Raw genomic sequence first — 25278 nt, forward strand, 5'->3', positions numbered from 1 at the left:
TTTGTCGTGTGCCAAAGGCTCATCAGAGGATACCAGAGATCATAAGCACAGTCATGACTGAGTAATCCCCAGTGGGAGGGAAAGTATTTGGACAGAGTACACAGTGTTAGGTATCAGTAACAGTGCAAATCACTTACACTTTGAGGACATGCTGTTCTCACATGTATTACATCTCTATGTGTTTAAGTGTTACACTTTAACTTCTAGATTTGAAGGTGTTCTGTTGTGAGTTATGCACTTAAATCCATCAAATTTATTCGTATGTACTTAGTTGATAAATAACCCACTAAAACATCATTCACACATACACAGTTTTATGGTCATTGAATTATTTCCTGGAACATAAATTCACCGCTTCCCCCCACCCTCCCCTCTTGCAAACTTTGTGTTGCCTGGTCTCCTGTTGACATATAACGTTGTATCTCTTTTTCTCCCGGGCCCTACTCCTAGAACATTTGATGGCTTTTGATTTGACCTGTGAGCGGTACTTCCCTCTTCCTTTTCCTCTACTTTTTTGGCAATGACAGAGTCCACACACCAGCAGTGCACAGAATCGCCTCTATTTAACCCTGTCACTTGGCTCACGGACACATACAACCCTGCTGCAACCCTTATCATCCCCGGGCACTCATCCGTCTCTCTACTCTGCCCAGCCGTGAATATGATCTGGCTTTGCATCACATCGTTGCTGTCAATTACTCCAGCCATCTGTAATCAACTTATAGACACAAGCCACATCAGAGGTAAGGTCATTTCAGCTGTTTTTGATAAATGCAGACAACTCTTCTTCCTTCTAAAAGTAAAGTTTTTGATTCAAAAGTGTGTCTCATATTTACTGCTTCAGCAAATACAACAACCTTACATCTGACTTCTTTATATGCATGTTTACAGTTTTCCCTGCAGTAAACAAAAGTATTGCTGGAGTATTCCAGGTTAGCGACCTCAACCCTGCCTTCAACTATGCCTTCAACGCCTCTGAAGCTCGGAGGCTCTGCTCTGCCCTCGGAGTGAACATAGCCTCGAAAGCACAAGTACAGGAAGCTCTCTCAAGAGGTTTAGAAACATGCAGGTGAGGACCAGAGAAGAATACATAAGATCCCCTCGGTGGAGTTTAAAAGAAAAGGGCCTGATGTTATTATGTGATGATGTGTTTTCTTCAGGTACGGATGGATCGATGAACACTTTGCAGTCATTCCCCGCATCAAGCACCTTTCTATTTGTGGACAGAACAAGACGGGCTTGGTGACGTGGCGAGCCTCCGTTACCAAAAAGTTTGATGTGTTTTGCTTTAATGAATCAGGTACGATTTTATTTATACTTTTTTTTTGTGCTTTATCTTAACACACCAGTCTTGCAAGCTATTCTTTACACAGCCCTTATTAAAAGTGTATATGTATCAGAAGGGCATTGAGTCAGAATAATTTTAATACATACTCCTGAATTTACATTTGGACTGAATTTGGATTCAGCTGCATTTGTAAAATATTCTTCATAACTTCTTCAATGGTAAACTACTTTTTTTTCTCCAAAATGTATGAGAAAATGTTAACATTAACGTGAGACTGACACTGTGGAGAGCATGACATGTTTGTTTAAACCTACACAATAGTGTTATGCTTCTTTTTACAGGACCTTTAAACAACTGTGTCAAACAGCTACAAATACATCACCATTAGTGAAAAATGTGTGCGGGAGATACTGTTTTTTTCCTCAGTCACAAAGAATAATTTGAAAAGATACAAGCACACCTAATCTCTCATGGCCTTCGTGAACATGTACAGATGCGGCGACACAATTGAAGGATGCAACCACTGATAGCCCCATGAGCAGCACACATGCCTCAGGGCAATCTCGGTCTTCTTCTAAGGCAGCAAACTCCACCCAGGCCGTGCACCCTCCATCCTCCTCCTCCTCCCTTCTTTCCTCTTCCTCCTCAACTCCTCACACAGTAGACAGCGGGGCAGCGGCAGCCCGCTTTGTCAGCAGTGCACAGGGCTCTGCTGGAGGTATGAGAAATCGGTTCAAAACTACAATAAATGCTGCAGATTTACTTTTTGTAAAATTAAAATAAAAAACTCCTACTGTAATACAGAGCAACTAATTACATAATTGTTTGGATGTAATTGTTGTACTGCGTGACTGATGTCTTTTTTTTCCCATTCATGGTTTTATTGTTACAGCAAAGCCTATACTCATCACCTCCACTTGTGCCCTTCTCCTTATTGCCATAATCGTCCTTGCATTCATAAAAATGTGAGTGTTTTTTGTGACAATACTATGTATATATAAAACTAATGTCTAAGACAAAGCATTTTAATTTCATGTTAAATGCAATGTGCTGCACATTAAGTCATCTTTCTCCTTTTACATTCACATTTTTATCTCTCCTGTGAAAAGGAGGAGGAGTCGCTCTGACCTCAAACAGAAGCAAGAGTACGTCCAGACGGAAGAGTGGACGTGTGTAAAGGATATAAAGGAAACAGACACCGCTGCTCAGGAGGAGGAGCGGATAGAAATGGATGACAATGCAAGTTAAATACTTCTCTGATGAGATATTTTTTTTAAAAGCACTCCATGGATAACTACTGAGCAAAATTCTCTTTTGAGGACAAATGATGTGTTCCTTGTTATGTCTTTTGTTTTGTATGAAAGTACTGTAACAGAGTGGTTGAAAACGCATTTATTTTTGTATATGTTGTATCCCTTTTGTTATTTTCAGTCTGGCGACGTTTATTAAATGGTGCAGTTTCGCCACTAGATGGCAGTGTTGGTAATTCAATCATTGTGGAGAATGGAGGCTTTGTTTTTTAACATACTGTTTTATGCTTATAATAATGAACATACATGGAAATGCAACATTTATACAACAATTTCAAGCACTTTTTCAAAAGGCATATGTCAACATGAACTTAGATATATCCCAATCTCTTTAAAACAAGCAACTTAAGGGAGAGACACGGAGGAAATGTACCAGACATCATTCATCTCTAATCAGATTTGCCTGAACTAACATTATGTGAAACCTTCTCAAGCACAAGTGTTCCTGTGTCTGGTGTGCAGTTTATACAGTAACTGACAAACTAATGGTTCATGGTATAGCCCCCCTCACAAAATGACATGCAAGATACAGTTGTTTATACATTTGTTGGTTTGTGTAATGACGAGCGTGTCTGGCTCTCCAAACCATTTCTCTAAACCTATGAGAACCAAAGGGCCACCAGACACCAGGCATCTGGGCATCCGTCTTCACCTAACCTAGTTATCATCTTGGCACCAGCTACACTTTTCTTTTCTTTTGACAGGAGACTTTTTTTTTCATCTAATCCTCACAGTCCCTCCCTAGCACTTTTTTAAAAAAAAGGGTAAATGGTGATTACCCAGAAGTCGGCATGCTAGGAGGTCCATTTCATTTCTACTGAGAATTCAGGGCTTCAGACTTCACTGCGTCAACTATGAAGCTGAGCTCATTGCACAGCGTCTCGTGTCTGTAGCCTATGCGGATCTGGGAGACATTGGTCTGACGGACATCGTTCCCTTCAGGTCCGTCTTTCAGATAGTTGACTCCTATGAATAGCTTCTTATCCTGGAAACACACAATGAAGAAGACTCATGTGGGTTCAATGTTGATTAATTAAGCTAATGGGAGATTTGAAAAGGTAAGAATAAAAAAGTGTTACATTACCTGGTGAGACAGTCCACTTTGCAGCACACTGTTCCTGGCTATTTCACACAGATCACAGGTGCTGAGCTTCCACAGCTGAGCGGCTATAGCGAACTCTTCCATCAATGGTTCCTAGATTCAGGACACACAAAAAAAGAATTATTTACACTGCCGAACTAAATCCATCCAATACTATATGTGTTGCAGTTTAGAAACACTCTATTTCCTCTATATTTGCTGCTGCTTACCTTAGTGTAGTGGAACTGCAGGGGATCATCAGTGGACAAGGACACACACAGGCCTTTGTGCATAAACTCGCGGAGAGGATTTTTGGAGTATTCCAGAAAGAGGCTGTTGTTGCTGAGTGGAGACATTGCAATTGGCACCTGGGCCAGGTAGTACAGGTACTGCAGCACAGGGCTCTGAGGGGACATCAAGTATAAAACAAACATGCTCTGGCAGTCAGGCAAACACATATGGTATACACACGAACATTCAGTCCACAGAGCAGGAAGACGCTCCGCTACCTTTTCATTTTCATTTTTAAAAATTTTGACTGATATAAGAATCATAATTTCTCCTTAAATACAGCCCTTTTCAGCTGTACACATGCTACACGTAATCTACCTGTATGCTTCAGTATTGTAGCGGTGAGCTTTGTTTACTATGCAGAACAAGTACTATATTGTTGAAGTGACTGCGAGGAACTCTCATTTTTGTTCATTCTAGCGGCCTCTTTGGAAAAAAGCGTATAGTGTTTTTACAACACCAGTGCCAGCTGTGCTAAAGATCTTTGCAAGCGTGTGCTTAATAATGTTGCCTTTTGGTCTAAACAAAAGACTGATTGAAATAAACACTTCTTCTGCGAGGATAATTTAAAAAGTAAATTATGTTACTGATCTTTGGTAGGGAGTCCACACCCATGTTACTCCCATCCATGGTCTGGGAAGTGTTACTATTTTATCCTCAGAAAATTCTCCAGACAGGATCTGACCTAAACTCTTATCACTGCAATAGAAAGTTAACAAAGAAATGTGAAGTACCTGCTTCAGGGTGAGTCCATGTGAGATGTTGTCAGTTGTGAGAAAGGCGGAGACCAAATGAGTGATTGATCCAGCTTCACCGCAATGGGGACGGAACTGGAAGGTGCTCAGTCCACGCTCTCTAAAGAGGACACAAATGGACGTAATAAACTAGTCCATCAATATGAAAGCAAATCACGGAACAGTGTCTTATTCTGTTCTCATAGTGAGAATATACTAACAGATATTAGCTGTGCTACATAGTGAGATTTACATGTTACTCCAATCAGATGTAGCTGTCAAGTACAATGTAGTTCAGTGTCCATCAACGTCGCAGCAATATACTCTCCTTCATTGAAGAGGTGTGTGTGTTTAAAGGAAGGGAGAAGGCGCTGGCTCTTACTTTCTGAGGTTGTTGAGGACCATGATGTTTGCGTACATGTGGAAGATGTAGTAGCTGTAGGGAGGGTTATCATCCGAAGTCCACTGTTCTGGCTTTGGGCTCCTGTAGGAAAACATATGATCGCTGTGTTTGGACTCATCATCCACGCTGTCAAAGCCTGACACCTGCACACACACACACACACACAGAAAACACATGTACTGTACTCGTGTAATACTCGGATGTTTTTTATTTTTTTTTTAAAGATATTTTTTGGCATTTTCATGCTTTATTGACAGTATAGAGACAGAGTTGAAATGGGGCAGAGAGGGGAGTGACATGCAGAGAACGACCGCGGGCTGGAATCGAACCCGGGTCCGCTGCTGGCCGAGGCCCATGGAGGGGGGACGCCCTACCAACTGAGCTAAGGGCGCCCCCTCGGATGGTTTTCTAAATGATTTCGCTGACTAAACCTTTGAACCCTAAATGCCTAATCTGTATCCTAGTGTATAAATTATAAATTAAAGGGCCATTTATTATTTTTCTGCAAACTCTCAAGCCTGACCATCACAAACCTCTTACATATTTGAGGAAGACGTGCAGTTCTTTGTGCTCCTGTGGATTAACAGTGGCCTCAAACAGAGGGAGGAATATGTTCTCCAGCATCTTGGCGAAATTATCTACCAGCTTCTTCGACTTGAAAATATCACTGAAAAACATTAAAAAACAACATTGTCTCATATTCGTAGAAAATGTCATGTTTTGGGAGATTTTTCTAGATTAGAAGTTTGAATTCATGCTATTTTCAGGCTGTAACACTCACTATATTCTGGGCACTTGAATCATCCACCTCATGTTTGGAGAGTACACTTTGTGTTGAATGAACCACTTAGACAGACTGTCCCACTCCTTGAGAGAGCGTCCATAGATGGAGAGGCGTGGCTCTGCATGCTGGTACGTACTCTCCTCCAGGTCATGGGACACTTCCTATCAAAGGTGAGAAATAGAGTGTGATTAAGTGTCCCTGCATTCGTTCCAACTTCAAATGTACCATGGCACAATATGATACCTTTATGATGCGAGCGAAATACTCTCCGTTTATGAAGTTGTCTGTTTTCAGGAAGATTTCTCGAAGTTCACTGGCTCCCACTGGGTTGTACTTTGAGTTGAACTTATCAAACCGGTGAAAGGTTTGTCTCCCCTGTAACGTTTATGAATGACAAAAGCATAATCGTTCGTGAGCCCAGAACGGTTACTCAGGAAAAAGTGTTGACGGAGGTATTTTTTTTTTGCAATTTCAGGAAAATGAAGTGAGTTACACCATAGAAGGCAGGCAGTTAGAAAAGTTTTTATAGCCTAGATTGCTTTTCTTACGGCGTGCACGTCCAGAGAGTCAACGGAAAGGTCATAGGGGTTCGTGTTGAGTCCGTGGAAAACCTGCTGGAGGGTCATCTTTTGACCTGCTTTTTCCAACACCACTCGGTCAGCATCAGTTTTGTAGGTTTTCTGAATGAAGGTCAGCAGGTGTTTCTGTGACATGCAGGCCGCTGCATGGATATGTGTGTCCACCTGCGGTAAAACATATCAAATGTCTATGTTTAGTCTACTGGATACATTGGCCCTCATTTATCAATCTTGCGTAGACCAGAAAAATGGGTGTACGTACATTTCCACGCAAATCTCGGCATTTATCAATATGGACATGAGCGTAGGGTACGCTCAAATCCCACGCCAGCTCTCAGCTCGTGTACACAAATTTGAAAACAGCTTGGACTCGCAGTGCAGGCTGTGCCGGGTAGCCGATGACTTTGTTGGACAATTATTAGAAGATAATACAAATGCAGTGCAAATAAGACCGAAATAAAGATATTAATCACTTAAAAATGAGCAGCTTATGGTGTGCAACTGAGTAGGAGAGCTGATTCAATAGTGCGCACACCGGCCACTTAGGAGGGCTGCATGGGACTGCGTAAGGGCAGTCTGTCTCCGTCTTGGAGCAGCTGGGGGGACACTGAGGCACGGGGGCTGCATTCATTCAAAATGTTAGCTTAAGTATTAAATATGTAGTAGACATACACTGCTCTTTATGATACAAAAAAAATACACGGCACAACATTCAGCTTAACATTTTATTTATTTGACGCACTTTGTAGATGTTAGTTCCTCTTTTAATATGTCATTAATGCTAAAGCGAGCGATTTATTTCCACCGTTAACCGGCACGTTGTTCCTATCTGCTGGTGGAGCAGGACGGTGCGCTCTCACAGCTGATCGCTGCCGGGTCGGCTTGTGCAGCTGACGGCCGGGCTGACCACTCGTGCCAAGCGCATGCTGTCATACAGTAAAACGCTAAATGTGTTATTTTTAGTTTTTAAAACCCTTTTGAATAGTGCTATCTAAAAGGGCCAATACATTCTAATCATTCAAATCTCTGCAGAAGTGTATTTATTTTATGGGGACCATTATCGGACAGTTGGTGCGTCTTTTTCTCCTCCACCACTTATATTATGCCCGCAGCCCCGCACCACCAGTTGGTTGCATTTCAGAACAGCAACACGCTTTTTTTAGTGGCGATTTTGAGTCACCAACGCTGTTGACCGCAGCAGTTATTTCCTTCCTAACTGCTGCCTTCTGTCGTTCTTTGATGCTGCTTGTAGGCTAATGCTCCGAAATGAAACTCTTTTTTTTTCTACTTTCGCTGTTATTCTGTCAATTTCTACATCAGGGAAGTGCCGTATTGCGCATATCCATGTCGTAAAACCTCTGGGCGAGGCCTCTAAACTGAGAAAATATAGGGGCGTGATACGCTAATTTTCATCCGCCGCATTTATCAATAATGGCCTGGCGTACGCTGAGATTGGCGAGATACGCCTGTTTGATAAATCCCACCCGACACCTGGCGTAGGGAGGTATTTGCGCCAGAATCTGCACCAGTTTCCACGCAAAATTGATAAATGAGGGCCATTGAGTGTAAAAACGCACACATAGCTTTTCTTACCTATGTTTTTTTTGGTCTGTTACAAATAGTTACATTTAAGTAAAAAGTGACACCATGTACTGAGATGTTTTCACAGAGCAAATCTTTGGGATATGGGATTTTTGGATTGTAGATATTTAGACCAGTAAATAAAACACTAACCTTTCTAACATTGTAGAAATCTCTCTGAGGCACACTTTTCAGTTCCTTTAGCTCAGCCATCTCATTGAGCATCTCATGGAGGTGGAACTTTGAAGATAAGAAATTAAGTCGTCTGTGACAGTAGGTCTTCCTGGAAATTAGAGGGGGACCTCAGTTTAGTAAGTGTAATTGCTGCAAAGTCAGCACACCAGTTGTACAACTAGGGGCTGATTATTCAACCAGCACGTGTAGCTGTGGTGTCTTCTTCTTGTGTGGAAACGTACGTGGGTCCATCAGCAAGCATCGCCAGAACGTGACTGAGGTCTATGGCGTAGGTTTCCAAGTCTGGGTAAGGAAGGTCGTGGGGCCGGTTTTCTCTCAGAGCCTCGGCATTGTCATACACATTCACTATCCCATCCTTCATCTTGAGCTCATATTTCAGATTCTCAGGGATGTTCTCCATGCTGTAAGGATCTTCCCCGTCTTTTGGATGTGGGCACATATCTGGAGGCCACAGCATTGTTCTGTTACTGTCATGTAAACCAGAATGAAACATCAAGTTAGTGTAGTTTTTTTGTTTTTAAATACCGTAATGTGTAAAAACTTCAAACCTGGAAGAACCTCATCTTCTTCGCTCCATATCATGTTCTCAGCATTGCGGAGGAACTGGGCCGTAGTTCTGCAGTATTTATGATAGGCTAGCTTTGAGTACTTCTCACGGATAAGCAGAGCCTTAAACAGACTTCTGGCTGCCTGTTCATAATCATCCAGTGTGATCTGAATGGGGAATAGACATGACACATAGGAAAAAATCCTTAGGTGTTTTTGCGGCACAGACATTATAATTATACAAATATGCCACAATAACTACATGGGAACAGTTTGAAAATATGTAAACTGCAAAAGCATTCAATTATTGTTTTCATTAACTTTTGTGCATGCAGGTTCATGTCCCTGTTTATAGTACTTACTCCAGCACAGTAATCCCCACTTATTGTGACCCTCTGGTAATCAGGACAGTTTTCTGACACTGATGAGCAGGTGGAGCTGGGGGACATGGAGCGCGTCCAGTCAGGATTGGCTTGGATCTGCAGGGACATTGACAGGGAACGGATCATCTTCAAGCTTTTCTTCCTGAAAAAGTAGAAGCATAATACCTGTCTTGAAACAATTGTTCAATTAAGGTTTGAAAAATGTATCATTATTGAGATATCAACGTTCAAGGTATATATGTTTTGCAAAGACTGTTTGAACTGCAATAAAAGGTAGCCTATTCCATGTGCCATGCATTCTGCATGTCAAAATATTTGGCCAATCAGATGTAGCCAAACAGAAAATGTTGTAAAGCGGGGCATGAAGATGTTATGCTTAAAGGTTCGGAGAGCGGAATGGTCAGTTTAGCTAACTTCCTGTCAGTGACTGCAGTTAACAGTCCCCTCCCTCGTCCCCACGTCACCACATTAATGCACTGCGATCTTCAAGAAACGAGTTATCTAGCATCATCTCAGATCTGTAAGTGTGATAAAACATGATAAAAACCATCAAAACAGACATTGGGAAGGATTTTTACCTGCTCCGCCACTGTCGCTCTGCACGTGCACCGGCAGTGAGACGGGTGCCGGTTTGTACGATTCTCTCTTCTGCTTGGTTATCAGCGAAAAGTTTATTTGCAGATTACATGAAGAGCGGGTGACTGAGAGATCGGCTTTATGAAACGCACACACTATATAAGTGATCACTGTATGAATAAAGAGCGATTTAAAATGTATACTAACATAAAGAAATCGCTTACTTCACCTTTAAGTGATCAATTAATAATAAACGAAAACCATGTTGTTGGAATGGAAATAATGCATTGAAAAAAAAAAGTTTTCGGTGTAGACATAGGCTACTTACTGTCTGGTGCCTATGATGGCAGTGAACTCAGAGCAGAATGACATTAACATTACATATTTAAGTGACGGTATTTGTTTATCACAAGTATATTGTCATCGCAATATCCAACAATGTTATCGCCTTTCGCAAGTTTTCCTGATACCCTGGAGCTCTATTTCGGAACCCTTGTGACATTGATGTTATTGATGACATCATCCTTCTGTGTTTTGGAGCCAGACCATCGGCAGGGCCTACCTCTTGGTCCTCTCCTCTGACTGTTGCTCTGCCAGCTCCTTAAGCAGTTCATGTTCCTTGGCTTGCTGGAGGCTGATTGGACAGTCCTCAGCCACACTGAACATTGATATGGCATCCTTGTTGTCTTCTTCCTTTAGCGCTGAGGCATACACTTTCTCTGCCAGCAGTTGGGTCTCCTCCTCCGCCTCACTCAGAGTTACCTTCGGGAATTGACGAGGCATGTCTGCAAGGAAGTAGAAGCTACATTAAAACGGCTGGCATGTAACAAAGAGGACCTGCCCTCCTCACCACAATTTGACACGCTACAAGCTGTTTTGTAAAGAAACATCTACTCTTCCCGTGTAAGGCTCCTCCCCACCTGAAGACAACTGTGTGAATTGTTCCTGTTGGCGCAAATTACGTATTGCTAATTTCCTGCAGGATCTCTTATGAACACTTTACTTTTTCTAAAGACTTTTCTTTTGGAAAATAAATCACCTCTTATGGTGCAACAAATAAACCAGTAAATAACCCTTTTTCATGCTGTTTACACTCATAGTTCATTTGTCAGCCACCATTAAAATGTATCTTTATTACATTATCTAGATGTGTTTTTGTCCACAATTAGCTTTTTCTCTAAAATATGTCTGCTGTCTTTACTTGTACTTATTTAGTCTTTGCGATATTTTTATTTTGAAGAGCTGTTGTCTAAAAAAAGTAACAAGTCCCGTCTGTTTGGAAAGGTGCTTCATTATCAACACATGACTGTAATAGGATGCTGTGATAGAAAAACTAGCTTGTTATCCATGGTATAAGGATTACCACCATCGACCTCAAGTTGAAAGCCTTTCGAATAGTCCACCTGTGTACAATCACATTCAGAAAATAACTTGACAAATAGTTCCAGTAAATTCTCAAGATTTGACCTTTGTGAGAAAAAGGCAAATCTGACCGAGCTATCCTTATCACTTCAGCCAACAACGGAAGTCATTTTGTTTGAGCCCTTATCAACAGTATAATAACACTTGTTTTTGACTACACTACAGAATGTAAACCTGGAAAATCTCCATTTAGAGTCACAGACCCAACTTAGCCTACAGCGAGAATGTCACACAGAGAACTTAGCGATGCAGTGTATAGTCATTGGAGTGCTGAAGCAGCAACTGATAAAGGCCATGTTGCGCTGGAGTCATCTAGGTTAATATTCCGCTCTTCCACGGGTGCTTCCCAGAAGCAATAACTCCGGACACACAAAACTATCCTGACGACAGCTGTGGTGCTGCTTAATGGCAGCAGAAAGCACACTGTCAAAAGGGATAGGCTCATAAGATGTATTGATCTGGTGAGATAATGGCTTAATGAATTATTCAGTGTCCTTTCATGCAACCCAAAATAACTGGAATCAAATACTTTTATGCGTTTTCCCCTCTTTGTACCAAGTCAGTGATATGCAAGAAAAAGACAAGCTCATATAAAGTGAAGCTTCTGACAGACTCAAACAGGAGTGGTAGGCTACATTACAAATTTAAGTCATATAGATCCTTCTAATTTAGGAGAAATAAAGAGAAAACATAGAGTCTTCGGTCTCAATGGGATTTACCTGTATAAATAAAGGTTAAAAAAAACATTATTGGCAGTAAAGTCAATATTGTCACTTTACTGCCAATATTCAAGTTCCTGTAGTCAAGAGTTGAGATTCCCAGCAAATGAGACACAACCACACAGTGAGGAGTGACACAATGACAAAAGGTAGATCCTGTATCTGTGTAGGCATGTTTAAAGAACATAGCATTGAGTTGACATTGCCTTGGGAAAACGAGACCCTGACATCTGGGGAACATTATATGACTTTGGAAACATAGTATACTCCCATGGTAAACTGTCAGCTACAAATAAGTCTCCAAGTAGCCTACAACATTCACCCGCAAAAAGTTAAGCTAGCTGCTAGCTAATGCTTTGCTTGCAAAACGTTGAACAATCCACCATAAATAATCTACATAGGCCTATCTGGTGAAAAATTCCGTCTGACTGTATACTGCGGCATTGGTGTTTTGAAGCTTACTCATGCGTAATGTTTTTGTTGGTAGGCTCAGGCTGCCTACATCAGTTATTTAAACCAACAGTAAACAGCCAGCGGATGGCGCTCTTATCCATGTAGATTACATTACAGTTAAGCCAAGATCCTAAGTGACGAGACTCTCACTGATTGACAAATAACATGTAGGCCGTCTACCAACAAGTGAAATATCTAGTTTGACAAGGAGCAGGAAGCTATTAACTTGTTTGAACGGGTTGTACAAAACTGCAAAAAACGGTAATTTGATATTTATATTGACCCTAGCTCGTGACTGACCTCCAGTAGTGATCCTAGTCTTAGGCCTACTCATCCTTCTGAGGTGGCGCCGTATCAACTTTGTGGGCTGTATTTTTCACTTTTTAGCCTGATCTGGTTTTAATTTCGTTTTATTCGCCTCCCGAAAGGTCATGGATCGTTCCCATGACAACCAGGATCCAGAAACACCAGAAGAAAAAATGGCGGATCGATATCTTTTTCGGAGGGGGCGGAGTATACACGGACCTATTATAAAAAGGTTTGAAGAAATAATAATATTATTTTATAATGTGTTTAAAATATATTTTCCCTCAAAACTGTGCTCTGATTGTTCCCATCATGATCAAGCCATGGGCTGCCACTAACGCCTTTTTTCCATCGATTAGTCTATCGACTATTTTTCGATTAATCTAAACGATAGGCTACATTTTCCCCAAATAAATCAAAATAACATTTTTGAGTTGGCAAATTTAATTATGAAAAATGTACACAGACGAAATGTAAACACAGGTGAGTCACATTTTAGAATAACACAACTTTAAGACATGTTTTTTGCAACATAAGATTGTAAAATAAAATGGGAGACATGTAAAGGAATAGTTAAACATTTGTTTTTAGCTAGGCCTACTTGCCTCACTCTCCGGCTCAAGAAAGGTGACATAAACCGTTCCTGTAGCTGTGCGTGCATTTCTTTAGGCTATATAAATGGGCAGAGGTCACTCATCCAAGTTAGCTTAGCTCAAACACTGGTAGTTAAGGGGATCTTCCTCAACAAGTTGGAGAAGAGCAAAAAAAACTGTAAGGCAAAAAACATGAGCTTTAGACTGCTTTCGGACTTGCCAGGATTTATTTAGCCTATATATTTTTCAGTGACAAATGACTGCTTATTACATAGTAGCCTATACACCCACATCCACACATTTGTTACCTGCTGTCACTGAGGGACTTAAAGAGTGCTGAACTTTTTTTTTCTGAATGTATAAAATATTTGTTAATAAGCAATGACAGGCGTTTAGCTAGAATGAACCAAAACACATAGGCTACTTTTTTAGTATGCTATATTACAATTTTTATGTATAAAACTTTTCTGATTGTCTTTATTATCTTTTTTTAATAATAATTATTGTTTTATATCATTAGTTGTATTCATTTATTTGCATGAAGTCAATACTATACTTTTTGATTTGTACTGACATGTATTAGTTACATAGTTTTGGAGGGAGAGTCCACCCCATCTCCCCTCTGTGTGTCTTGAACTATAGCAGATGTGTCTTGCTGATACAGAGAATAGCCACTATACTGTAATGTGACTTTGCAAATTCCAGCCTATTTGCGTATTGTATTACTTACATTAATATGCTTCTCATCAGCTCTTTGCTTACCTTCTGTCCTGACCATGGCCATATCCGCAGGTGTTGTCATCTCTTGGACTTAGTGAAGAATTCAGTGGTAGAATAAGAGATTCTGTCTGCATATGTCCGACTCATACTCTGTCAATCTATGAGTCTATGGTGGCACTCAACTACAGTTCTGTTTTCCTGACTGGAGTGACTGCCCATCTATCTCTATTTTAAGGAGCCAGTGGCATCATGTTGATAGAGCTACATGTTGATAGAGCTAGAGGATATGTCAGAACTGGTTGTCAACAAAGAGAGGGCCTGACTCAGAGAAGACAGCCTGCTGTGTCAACAACTCCATTTATCTATCTATTTCTCTTTCTGTGTCTCTCTCAGGAACAATTACATGAGAACTCTGTCGCACTTACAGTGTGCACACGTAGAGGGAGAGTGAGGATGACTATATATCCACTATGTCTGCGGCAAAGAGGCATAGGAACCAGGTATTCATCACATTTCTCACTTTTTCAGTCAGTAAATCACAAGCTGTTGATTTTCTTTAGTATCCCAGTCAGACAGGCTGGGATACGAAAACAAAACAAATGTGTCTGTTTATCACTGTACTCTTCTTTTTTTTTGCACAATCTGGGTTCTGACCTTGGTTGGTACTTCTGAAATTACATTATACTGCTGTTGTATCCTGGCATAAATCACAAAAGACAAATAATTGCTTCCAGAAAAGGCATGAGGCTACCTCACACTCTGAGATTACCCATTGGATTTGTGTGACAGCATGGACAACTGACCCCATGTCCCATTTGTTATCTGTGTATAATGCAGACACTTTATTTATATACTGTATCCATACTTGCCGCAACTGCTATTTATAAGCCAGGTGACCAGACGTATGTCAATGGTGAGAGAACTCCTCAAGCAATCAATTTGGTAAAAAAATAGAAATGGTAACAGAATAATAATTATTTCCATTACTTAATCTGCATCACTGCCTGGATGAGGATGAGCAATTAACGATGGATAGGAAAAAAATCAAAAGCTGTGACAAATATTATTGTGAAGCATTTTCTCTGAATCAGTTTCATGAAAATTTAAATTGCATTATTAAAACTAAAGCTTTTGCAGAATTTGGAACACTTCTGATAAAGCACATGTGTTTTATCATATGATATCTGTTTGTAATATGGGTTCCATGAAGCATAACAAGAATATCGCAAAGAGTCAACAGATAATGCACACACTGCTTGAATTATCCATAAGGTAAAACCCCTTCATGGCTTCTCACTTCTGTAACACATGAAGCTGTAAACACATATCAATGTTGATTTGTCTTTGGAAAATGTATCTTTTTACATGTGGGGAATGGCTCCTTAAAAATCATGACATTGATGCAGATACTTAAAATCTATCAAGCCGTGTGCTGCAGGATGATCAATCAATCTCTAAACGCCCTTCCGTCACCATTGAGGATTATTTAATTCAGCATCACAGGATCTTTTCTCTTATTGATCGAAGTGTCTGGTTTAGGAAATATCAGATCAAATGGCTGATGTAGCTCTACAGAAAGCACTATAGACACTAATGTTGGGGCGTAACTTAATGGTGCTCAGTCTGGACTGTGCTAATGTACGTGTGTGTGAGCCTTTGTTTTTGTGAGTCTGCATAAATGCACTGTAAATGTGGAAAGTGGCATTGACATCATATCATCTCCATGGTTACTTTGGAGAATAAGGATATTCATTTACCATTCACTGCCTGAACCCCTTAGAAGGCTCCCTAAGGCCATTACTTGACTACTCACAGCTCTATCTCAGAGTCGCCAGCTTGCTATATTCTGCTGTCTTTATCTCGTCTTTTTTACAAACACCTCACTAGTGTTATTGGCTGGGCCCAGAAGTTGGCTCTTAGTCAAAGTCATATCAGAGAGAGAGAGCGCTTAACAACACAAGATAAAGCCATTGAAATGACAGAGATAGTGATACAAGAGAGAAAGTAAAGAAGACTCACTCCTTCCCAAGCAAGGACTTGACTGCTGCTTTAGAAGAGGTGCGTCTCCTCTTCTCATCTTTCCCACTGGCCAGTGCCTGGAAAAGTGAAAAGATAACTCACCCATGACCATCACCCTTTTAAAGATACATTTCAAGGGAGTTTAGATGTCTTATTTGTGTCATTGAGGTTTTGATAAATGGGTTTGGATATGAATGTACGTGTTACCAGTTAGAAAGTCTTGCGTACAGAATAGCAAAAATACACAGTATCTAACCATTTGCCACAATTTGAATTTGAACGGACATTTGAAGACATACATAATAGAAAGATGCTGTAAATGATGTTTGCCTCTCATTGTCAATGTATGGTCATCAATGGTCCTAGATTATTATCACTGTGTCAAAAAAGTTTACTCACCTCCTCAGACTCTGCTGTCTCTGTGGTGTGTATCAATTGTGTGTAAATCCCCCTCAGAGAAAAATCAAAGTCATGTTGTGCTCTTGTTGTGGCTGGAGTAGATGCTATCTCATCCACCACCCTGCAGAGCACATCACTCCATCCTTAACTCTTTCATTGCTGCAAGTCAGTACAAGTACATCAGTCGGAGAGGGAAGACGTTTGAATGTGACTGTTACACTACCTTTTGCATGTAGTGCGAAAGGATGTTGTGGGCATTCTTTTTAAACATGTGTCTATGTGAAATATCATGAATTATTTTTTGGAGACTAATGTCGTCCTCTTTTGGACGTTTTGCTATGACGAGACATGAGCGGACTAGCAAGTAATGACAATCTAACACTTTTCACTAGCTTCTGTTTCTTTAACTACATGTACTCAACAAAGAAACAGATACAAACAGTACACTCATCTTGTCTTACATTGTCAGTGCACGTCATTGACAAAGCGTTGTGTCTGCATGTATTCTATTTCTTTTGCAAATAAATTGAAACTCCAAATCATCTGTACCACTGCTAATCAAAGCACAGAGCAGAATAGGTAGTCTAGTCTTGCAGTACACCATGGGTGAACTCTTCACACGGAAGAGGACCCGCTTTACTGCTGTGGCCATAAGCAGCGGGGGGCCATGGTCCTGTATTTAGCGTGTCAGTGTTTGAGATTATCAGGTTAATCCTCTCAGGTTAGGTACTTAGAGGTGGCTTTAGAGAGTGGACTCCTAGCGTTGGGCCTGTATCATTTTGATTGACTGCAAGATTGCCAGAATGATTGTTCAATTGCCCTCCTGTCTTCTCCTCTCATCCCTCCCAATATACACTAAACAGCAATGAGCTCTGCAAGATATTTTTTCGCAATTGCATTTTGGCAATAAAGTGAAAATGGTTGAGGCTTCTTAGCTGATATCAAGTCATAAAAACAATGCAATAAGCTGTCTGTCCTGGATATTACATTTTTCCCAGTTGACCTACACAGTTTCTTGATGACTGGCGTCACCAGCTGATTGGCTTACCGAAGAAGTGACACCTTCACATCATTAGAGAACACTGAGTGAACCCGATCTAGACCCATTCAGTCTATTCTTAGATTTCTTTTATTTTTTTTGTATTTACCATAAGGGTTTTGTGTAGAAATTAAATTCCTATTTAAATTGTATGGAGACATTTTGAATAGAATTCAGTTAATATACATTTGGTTTAATCTGCCACTAGATGGCACATTTACTTTATTTTAGTTTCTTTCTACAATATGTTGTAATGGCCTCATGCCATTGTTGGACTAGTCTTGTATTATTGAAGTAACATTGAAGTAACATTGTAAATATAAATCCTCCAATATAAATCCCCCAATGCAAAATAACTGGTTCTTACTAAACACATAATTAAACCAACAGCACAAACATGCAGGAGCTCTTATGTTCACTATCCATCACTATCTGCTGTCTATGACAAAAATTATTTTGAGCCCATAAGGGTATTTTATTAGGATGAAAATAAACGTTTAAAATGCATGTGACATTCTAGAAAATACGATTTAATTCTAAACAAAGGCATTTGATTTCACAGTAAGTACGTTAATAAGTACGTTTTAATGAAAAGTCACAGTTCTCACCTTTCACTGTTCACACTTATTATTAAACATCTATTTGAATTCAGCTGTCTGATCTGATTCAATAAAATCTCACTAGATGGCAACAGAGGACATACAATAACAGTTTTGACCCTCACAAGTCTTCAAATAAACTTCACAATTGGCTTTTCTGGTGAATTAAAACAAAACTGTCTTCAGATGATTTTATTTATTCACATACTTATCTTTCATTTCCTCTTTGACAATTAATATCGTACTTATTACTATCGTACTTACTTAATTATCAGATTAGAGTAAGATATTGACTTGCTTTAATTCCTAATGTCATATATTGTGGTTAATGTTTACATGTGAAAAATTGTACCATGCAATTTGATTTTAATTTCTGCAATAGTGAACGAGCAAAGCTAGAGGATGAGTGGCCACGTTCTCACCTTCCGGACTATCCGCAGTTTGTCCTTACGTGGCATCACTCTGCCCCACATACAATGTTCCTTTACTATAACATGTCCAAAGTTGCAAGTGCACATGTTGACATGTACCCTTTGCATTGTGGGACTGGTATGGATAATAAAATAAAGATAAGGAATACAGCCAAAAGATAATCTGTAATATACTGTTTAATGGTAAATGGACTTGTATAGCGCTATATCTCCGTTTATCACAGACTCAAAGCGCTTTACATTGTTTTTGTACACATTCACCCAGTCACACACACATTCATACACCGATAGCAGCAGCTACCACGCAGGGTAGGCTTAGCACTACGGTGCTAAGTTAACTAAGCTAACCATCGGGAGCAATTCGGGGTTCAGTGTCTTGCCCAGGGACACTTCGACATGTGGCGGGGAGACGGGGGATCGAACCTCCGACCCTGCACACCAGAGGCGAGATCCCTACCCACTTCGCCACTGCCGCCCCGCAAACTGTTTATTGCTGTTGGTGTAGGCTGAACTCAAGAAGCTGTGATGATTTGCCAGGGAAAATGCCTTCAGTGTTGTTCAGTCTCAGGTGTCTGTTTGAATGTGAAGGTCATGATCATTGCTTTGTTGGAGCAGTTTTTTAGATGCTTTTCCCAGGAATGTTAGGCCGGAACCCCCCACATCGGCATTTTTGTGTCCCAACCGTCTACCATTGATGACAGATGGAGCTAAAGCCTCAGCCTCCTCTGATGGCTTTGGTTGGGTCTAGCCAACAAATATGAGCTGAACCAAGCAGGAATGCGCCTGGCACCCTGTCTGCCCTTTTTTGTTGGGGGCGGGGGGGTCGTCATAACTAAGGGAATGTAGTAAGAGGAGGGGAGGCTCTAATGAGACCCTGTAATCACTTAACATAGACCAGGTGCTCTGTGTCTTGCTGTAGAGATGCAATCAAGACAATAGAATGCCACTTTCAATGTACAAGAGCAAAGGAGGTCTGGACAAGGTTTAGATTTTGAATGCAAAATGTTTATTGAATAACAATGTTATTGCTTTGACACAAATAAAATAGAGCACATTTACAAATATATAATATAAAATAAAACAAATATCCTATTACCACAGTTTGCAAAATAATAATGACACATATAGCTACAATGCCCAGATATATTTCTTCCTGTACAAAAATAGTTCCATCTGCATACGTACTTTAATGTAACCTCTATATACGATTTAAATAAAGGAATTCATATATACATATACCTGCAACAATAACACACATAGATTGCACATGTTTTTGTACAAACAATAACAATTTCAAGTATATTTCAATCCATTGTGGACTGGCACATATATATATATATATCACAGAATCTAAGGCATTTTCCCTTATACAGTGTCCAACACTTGATATGAACCGAGAGCTTCAGAGCTCCTTAGCCTATCTTCCTGTTTGGCATTGTGAAGAAGATGTCTTTTCCTGATGATTCATTTGACTTTAAGTCCAAATGGAAAAGTGCATACAAGTACTGACAGTTTGGAACATGGTGGTATAATCCTTTGAGGATAGCACTTATCAAAGTCCTGGCCTTGAGGAAGAAATGTGTAAAGTCCCAGAATGTTAGTAGAGAGTTCCCTCTTTATGCCAGAGGATGTATCCACTTTGCCAGGTATAAGCACTCTTTCTTTTCCCTCTGCCGAGCAGAGAGCAGCACCTGTAGTTTGCTCCACAGTGTGCCATCCAGTGTCTGTACGCCAGCTGCAGTGGTTTGCACGCTCGACATCACTGAGCTGCAACGCTCAGCCTTTACAAAAAAACTCAGTGCAGCCAGTCTTGCTCTGACTCAGTCCTCTTGCCTGGAAAAAATTTGCCGGAGAGTACTTGGCAGGAGTCTGAGGCATTTCGAGAATTTCAGAACAGAGCAGAGAGGACACTCTAACTCTCTTGCATTTGTCCCCAACTTTACTCTTGCAAAGTCCTGCTCATGTCCGTCTCAGGAGAGCCTCAAGCTTGTGAATTTGTGAGTCAGTTATGCTCCACACTGGCCTCAGCCTGCCCTGCTCAAGCCTCAGTGTGACTCTGTGAGCTGGAAGAGACCGACGCCTCCGGCCGTATCCCTGCGCGCTGATCTTGTCTGCAGGGGCACTGCCAGTATGGGAGTTCTTGCCGAGCTGGTGCAGACGGAACGCCAGGTCGTGCACTGCACAGGTGCCTAGTGCACAGCCTGGTCTTCTGGAATGGTTGGATGAGTTTTTAGATCTCTTGGTTCGGACGTTGATGTCAGTGCTGGAGGATAGAGGGAGAGACAAGAGGACATTAATCCATGCTGTTTCCATAGTTGTTGAGTGTTATGTGCTTAAAAGTGTGTATTCCTTTTGCATAACAAGCTAAAATCCATTGAAATAACCAAAAGGAGAAAGATGGTAGAGATGTGTGGTTAGTGTCTTACCTGGAATGTGGCAGCAAACTATCCCTGATATCCTCCGGTCTGATAAAGTGCTCAGACTCGGCTGTCTTCTCTACTGATACGCTGTCGAGATCCCGTCTCAATCTGCTTTCTAGCCATATGCTTAGCCTGGAGGAAGGGGGAAAAGTCCATCAGTCTTTGCTGGATAATTTAGCACACAGCTGCTATCACCGGGTCGTCACATTTTAAAGAAGATGCATTTTTTATTATTAAATTGAGTGCTCCTCAGTTAACTCACCTTTTTTTCAACTCGGGATTCACTTCAAGTTCCACGCAGTGTCCAACTGTCACCAGCAGACAGCAATAGAGGAAGGACTGGAAGATCACTTGCATTTTGACTCCTGTGGAGAGGGGAGAAAAGTTAGCTATAATACAATAGTAATGTTTAACTACATGAATTTCTGGCTCTGCAAGTAAAACTCCCTGATACAGTATTCTGATACCACATTACTGCTTGCTTACACAAGAGTCCAAAAGCCAAGTTATTTGCACTTATCATTCATTTATTTAAAAAGTTAAGCTAAGGTCAGATTTTGCTAGGTTAAGTAAACCTACAACCACGCTTTGGGCCCCTGGCCAATAATGCGAAGGACAGTCTACCAATGAAGGGTCCAAAATAGGCTAAGCTCAAAAGACAAAGTAAAGCCTTAAACTGCTATTCAACCTAAACAATTTATCATGTACTGCCTCTGTCTGATGCTGTACACCTTGAAGGCAATTCCTTCACAGACGCACACATTAAGAGCTGAACTGCTTATATAACCAGACAGATAACCTGTCCTTGCATTTACACTTGTGCCCTGACCTCAAAAAAGCAAGGATAAAGCCCTCAGCTGGGAGCAGAGCAAAGCACAGCAGTATGTTGTTTAAAAGAGAGTGCACATACCTTTAAATTCTGATCATTCAGTTAGATGAGAAGGCTCTTCTTGAAGCTTTTAAAGAGTACTCCACAGGTTTCTTGAAATTGCCACTGGCTCTCTGTCAGGCAGCTGTGTCACTCTGCTAATAGCTCCTACACACCAGACAAGCAGCCTTTATACAGGAGGTGGGAGGGGCTCATTGACTGTCACACGCAGTCTCTCATCCTTTTACCCCACCCCACTCCAGTACATTACTGCTGTGCTGCTGCTCATGTGTAGCGCAACACAGTAACATCAAGAATTAAACAAATAAAAAATTAAAATAAATGTCATTGGGACATCGATTAAGAGATAGCAAAATAAGTGCAGTGCAGCTATTGGTTTTTTTTGTATTATTTTTTTACTGTTTTGCTGAGTTGAAACTTTATCACAGCTCAGTATATAGTATACACATCAACAAAGTTTTAACATTTTCATTAAATGTTGGTTGTTTAAATCTAGTATGTGTAGGCATTAATAATGGCAACAAGTCAAACGTCACCTGTTATGTAAGTTAAACGCTTCTCTGGCTTTCCCAGTAAGAGTACATTATGTTCATCTCAGCTGACAGCCCTCTATAGGGGGAGGTTTTATAGATACAAACAATCACAAAAGAAAAGGTTTAAACATTCATCAAGTTGTATTTGAACTTTGAGATCAATTCGTTTTTTTCCTTAATGTTCCTTTCGGTTCCAATGGCTAATTATATAACTTAAAATCCAAGGAATGTTTCCACAGTCTGCTTTTAGGGGCACTCCCTGACACAGTGAGGTCTCATGTCAACTTGAAAAAGTACGCTGGATGATAAATATGAGATGTCGAAAGAGACAAGCATTGAGTAACTGATTAAATATAGTAAGTATGCCCAACTGTAAACACAATAAACCCAATGTATTTGGTTATTCAAGGCAAATATTTAACCCCAGCTTACCGTGTCAAAATGGAATTTTACAATTATCTAAGAGTGTATCTGGTGTCAGGAAAATGAACTCCATCAACAATCAATGACGTATGAACAATATTGGCTTGGTATAAATGAATGAATTTGCCCTCACCTCTTTGGAATAAACACACAAGGATATGTTAGGTGTTACTGGGAGAGCCATCAGGTCTGCCTGTGCGTGTCAGAGGAAATCACTTCCTCACATTATTTGACTTCATGTAATGGCCAGTATAGTGAGTCACTCTATCCCCCCTGCACGCAGCACCTTTTACACGTCCACACTTTGTCAATGTGTGCTTATCAGTACAATAAGTCAAAACAACAGCGAAAGAAAGATATTCCAAATCACAGAATCACAGCAGTGGAAAAAACATTTGATCCTGCATGGCTGAAAACAACACCCGTGCAGTTGTGGTTAATAAGCTCCTAAGGGGAAACTGCTTTCAGAAATAGCACATTGGTGAGTTCACAACTTTTGGTGTATCCCCTTCATCCCACTGACCCATAACTAGATCTCTGTGTCTGACATAACCATATTGCTATGAAAAGATAATCTACCCCTCATAAACTCTGTGTGAGACTCCAAAAATATTGAAATCATACGCCCATTCAAAGTATGAAATGCTGTAAATACCAACAAAAAAAAATATTTGGTTTTAACAGTGGAGAAATTCCAGTGTAGGAATTTCCACTAGGTTCAGTGTAGATTAGAACATGTCTTATCAAAGCTTTCAGTTTTGATATTTGTTTCAGTTTCTATGCAGGGGAAATACTGCCCATCTGCTTCTTTCAACATCCTTTTACTTAATACTTGACATTCCACTCTAGCATATCACAGCATCCTATTATTCATATCTTATTGTTTTTTATTCCATGACAAAGAACCTTCAAAGTTTAGGCTATTTAAAAGCTTGTGTGACCTCGTTCCACTTACGATGTCATATTTTAAACTCAAATAAAAAAACATAACTGTCAAACACATGTGCCGTAAACCACCACAAGTTCTGTAAACACTTTGTAATGGTAATTGCCTGTGGTGGTCGGCAAGTAATCCCCTTTACCGGAGTTTTTACTCTTAGGAGATTGCGCAATCGTGACAACAAAATTCTGCTGTTGCTTGTTGGCTCCTTATATAGAAATATTTTGCCTGTTGTCCATGACGTTGTTGTCGTAGGTTTTGTATGATCCTGATATGAACAGGTATATGACAGCCAGGAAACCTGAGCAATAAAAGCGGTCTGTGCCAGGAATCAAACAGTGTTAACCCTGCAGGCACAAATTAGAAAGATGAATCATAATTAGTTCAATGCCACACTGAAGCTGGGAATGTGTGTCACCTGGAGACGTGTGTTGTTTGTGGAATGATGACTTTTTCCATAATTTTTTTGTAATGACAAACAAGTATTTGCAAAACACCCGACACAATTTCTTCATGGTTTGGCTCAGTTTCAACTGTTTGACTGCTTCTGTCTTTGTTTTCATTTTTTTTTACGTGCAAACGAAAACATTAGGTGGGTTAGAGAGAGAGAGAGAGAGAGAGAGAGAGAGAGAGAGAGAGAGAGAGAGAGAGAGAGAGAGAGAGAGAGAGAGAGAGAGAGAGAGAGAGATAGACAGAGAGAGAGACAGACAGAGATCAAAAAAGAGGGATGAAGAGAGAGAAAAGGCAGTGGAAATTGCTAGCTGTGTTCCTGAATCCTGCAATTGTTGATGGTTTGTGTGATCCTCTCACACACACATTAGCTGCAGCACTGATTTCCATGTGCTTTCCCCCCCTGTGACAGCTTTAGTATTTTGCACTAACCACATGCTATATTTGCCAAACCACAACCATGTTTAGCTTGATAGAGCAACTTTATAACCGAGTAGGATTTTCTTCTGTTGCTCTGAGGACAAAATTGGTTGAGGACTTGTGTGCAGCCCACAGGTTCTCAAATGTTTCCCCTGTTAAAGTGTCTATCTAAATCATTCTTATTATTGGTTAACCTTGTGGAAATCTAATCTGCTTGATATAAAACGGATGCAAATATTTTATATTGCTCTGACAAAGTTAATCCATAGCATACATAGCCTATATTTTAGGCTATTTATTCATTCACCATTTCTGAGAGTAGCCATAGCCTAATTTCAGTCATCCTGGTACTTTGATGTAGGTCTTTGCAAATGGGATTTTTAGACCTTCAAGAGCCCTATGAATGCTCCCAGTCTCCAGCAAATACAGATATCTTGCAATTTTCCCTTGTATGGATTTATTTTACAACAGGCATTAATCTCTGATCTGTTTTACAGCTTCCCATTGTGGTTATTAACATATTTCGCGCAATTAACGCAAACTCTTATTCTGGTTGGGTGCCCATCTGTTTGCCTGTCCTCGATAAATCATTATTTTTTTTTTTTTACAAACGGCGGTGTCCCCTGCCTTAGAGCCCAAAAAGGTGGCTCTGTTGGGGACAGAGCTGTATTTGTAAACTGGAGGGCCCACGCCCATGGATGGTCTCCCGCTCCTGCACGCAAGCGCAGTGACACTCCTTCTGTCAAACATGGC

The 25278-nt window shown here is 40.5% G+C and overlaps 3 protein-coding genes across 3 annotated transcripts; 1 reads left to right on the forward strand and 2 right to left on the reverse strand.

The window, feature by feature from the left end:
• Positions 1-610: 610 nt before the first annotated feature.
• Positions 611-2749, forward strand: lyve1a (lymphatic vessel endothelial hyaluronic receptor 1a). Its single transcript, XM_080032751.1, has 6 exons — positions 611-743; positions 892-1069; positions 1161-1300; positions 1782-2006; positions 2181-2253; positions 2398-2749. Exons 1-6 carry the CDS (start codon positions 662-664, stop codon positions 2534-2536), a joined length of 837 nt encoding a protein of 278 aa, XP_079888877.1. The 5' UTR covers positions 611-661; the 3' UTR covers positions 2537-2749.
• Positions 2750-3412: 663 nt separating this feature from the next.
• On the reverse strand, positions 3413-16040 carry ampd3a (adenosine monophosphate deaminase 3a; the record flags this gene model as incomplete). The annotated part of the gene is made up of 15 exons (XM_080026081.1): positions 3413-3583; positions 3683-3793; positions 3910-4083; positions 4705-4825; positions 5087-5250; positions 5648-5774; positions 5889-6052; positions 6135-6266; positions 6440-6634; positions 8204-8333; positions 8467-8686; positions 8794-8959; positions 9154-9316; positions 10313-10535; positions 15983-16040. The coding sequence occupies 15 exons, from the start codon at positions 16038-16040 to the stop codon at positions 3413-3415; spliced, it is 2319 nt and encodes a 772-aa protein (XP_079882207.1).
• A 3401-nt stretch (positions 16041-19441) lies between these two features.
• Positions 19442-21890, reverse strand: adma (adrenomedullin a). Its single transcript, XM_080028647.1, has 4 exons — positions 21781-21890; positions 21133-21235; positions 20877-21002; positions 19442-20713 (listed from the first exon to the last, which is right to left on the reverse strand). Exons 2-4 carry the CDS (start codon positions 21225-21227, stop codon positions 20410-20412), a joined length of 525 nt encoding a protein of 174 aa, XP_079884773.1. The 5' UTR covers positions 21228-21235; positions 21781-21890; the 3' UTR covers positions 19442-20409.
• Between the last annotated feature and the right edge of the window lie 3388 nt (positions 21891-25278).

Source organism: Ammodytes marinus (assembly GCF_949987685.1).
Source record: "Ammodytes marinus genome assembly, chromosome: 1".
NCBI lineage: Eukaryota > Metazoa > Chordata > Actinopteri > Uranoscopiformes > Ammodytidae > Ammodytes > Ammodytes marinus.

Bases quoted from the DNA above. Each gene is read 5' to 3' on its own strand.
- lyve1a (XM_080032751.1), top strand. From the start codon at position 662: ATGATCTGGCTTTGCATCACATCGTTGCTGTCAATTACTCCAGCCATC. The intron at 1,070-1,160 runs GTGAGGACCAGA...TGTTTTCTTCAG, and splicing joins AGAGGTTTAGAAACATGCAG to GTACGGATGGATCGATGAAC. The intron at 2,254-2,397 runs GTGAGTGTTTTT...TCCTGTGAAAAG, and splicing joins GTCCTTGCATTCATAAAAAT to GAGGAGGAGTCGCTCTGACC.
- adma (XM_080028647.1), bottom strand. From the start codon at position 21,227: ATGCAAGTGATCTTCCAGTCCTTCCTCTATTGCTGTCTGCTGGTGACA. The intron at 21,003-21,132 runs GTGAGTTAACTG...CCCTTCCTCCAG, and splicing joins AATCCCGAGTTGAAAAAAAG to GCTAAGCATATGGCTAGAAA. The intron at 20,714-20,876 runs GTAAGACACTAA...TCTATCCTCCAG, and splicing joins AGTTTGCTGCCACATTCCAG to CACTGACATCAACGTCCGAA.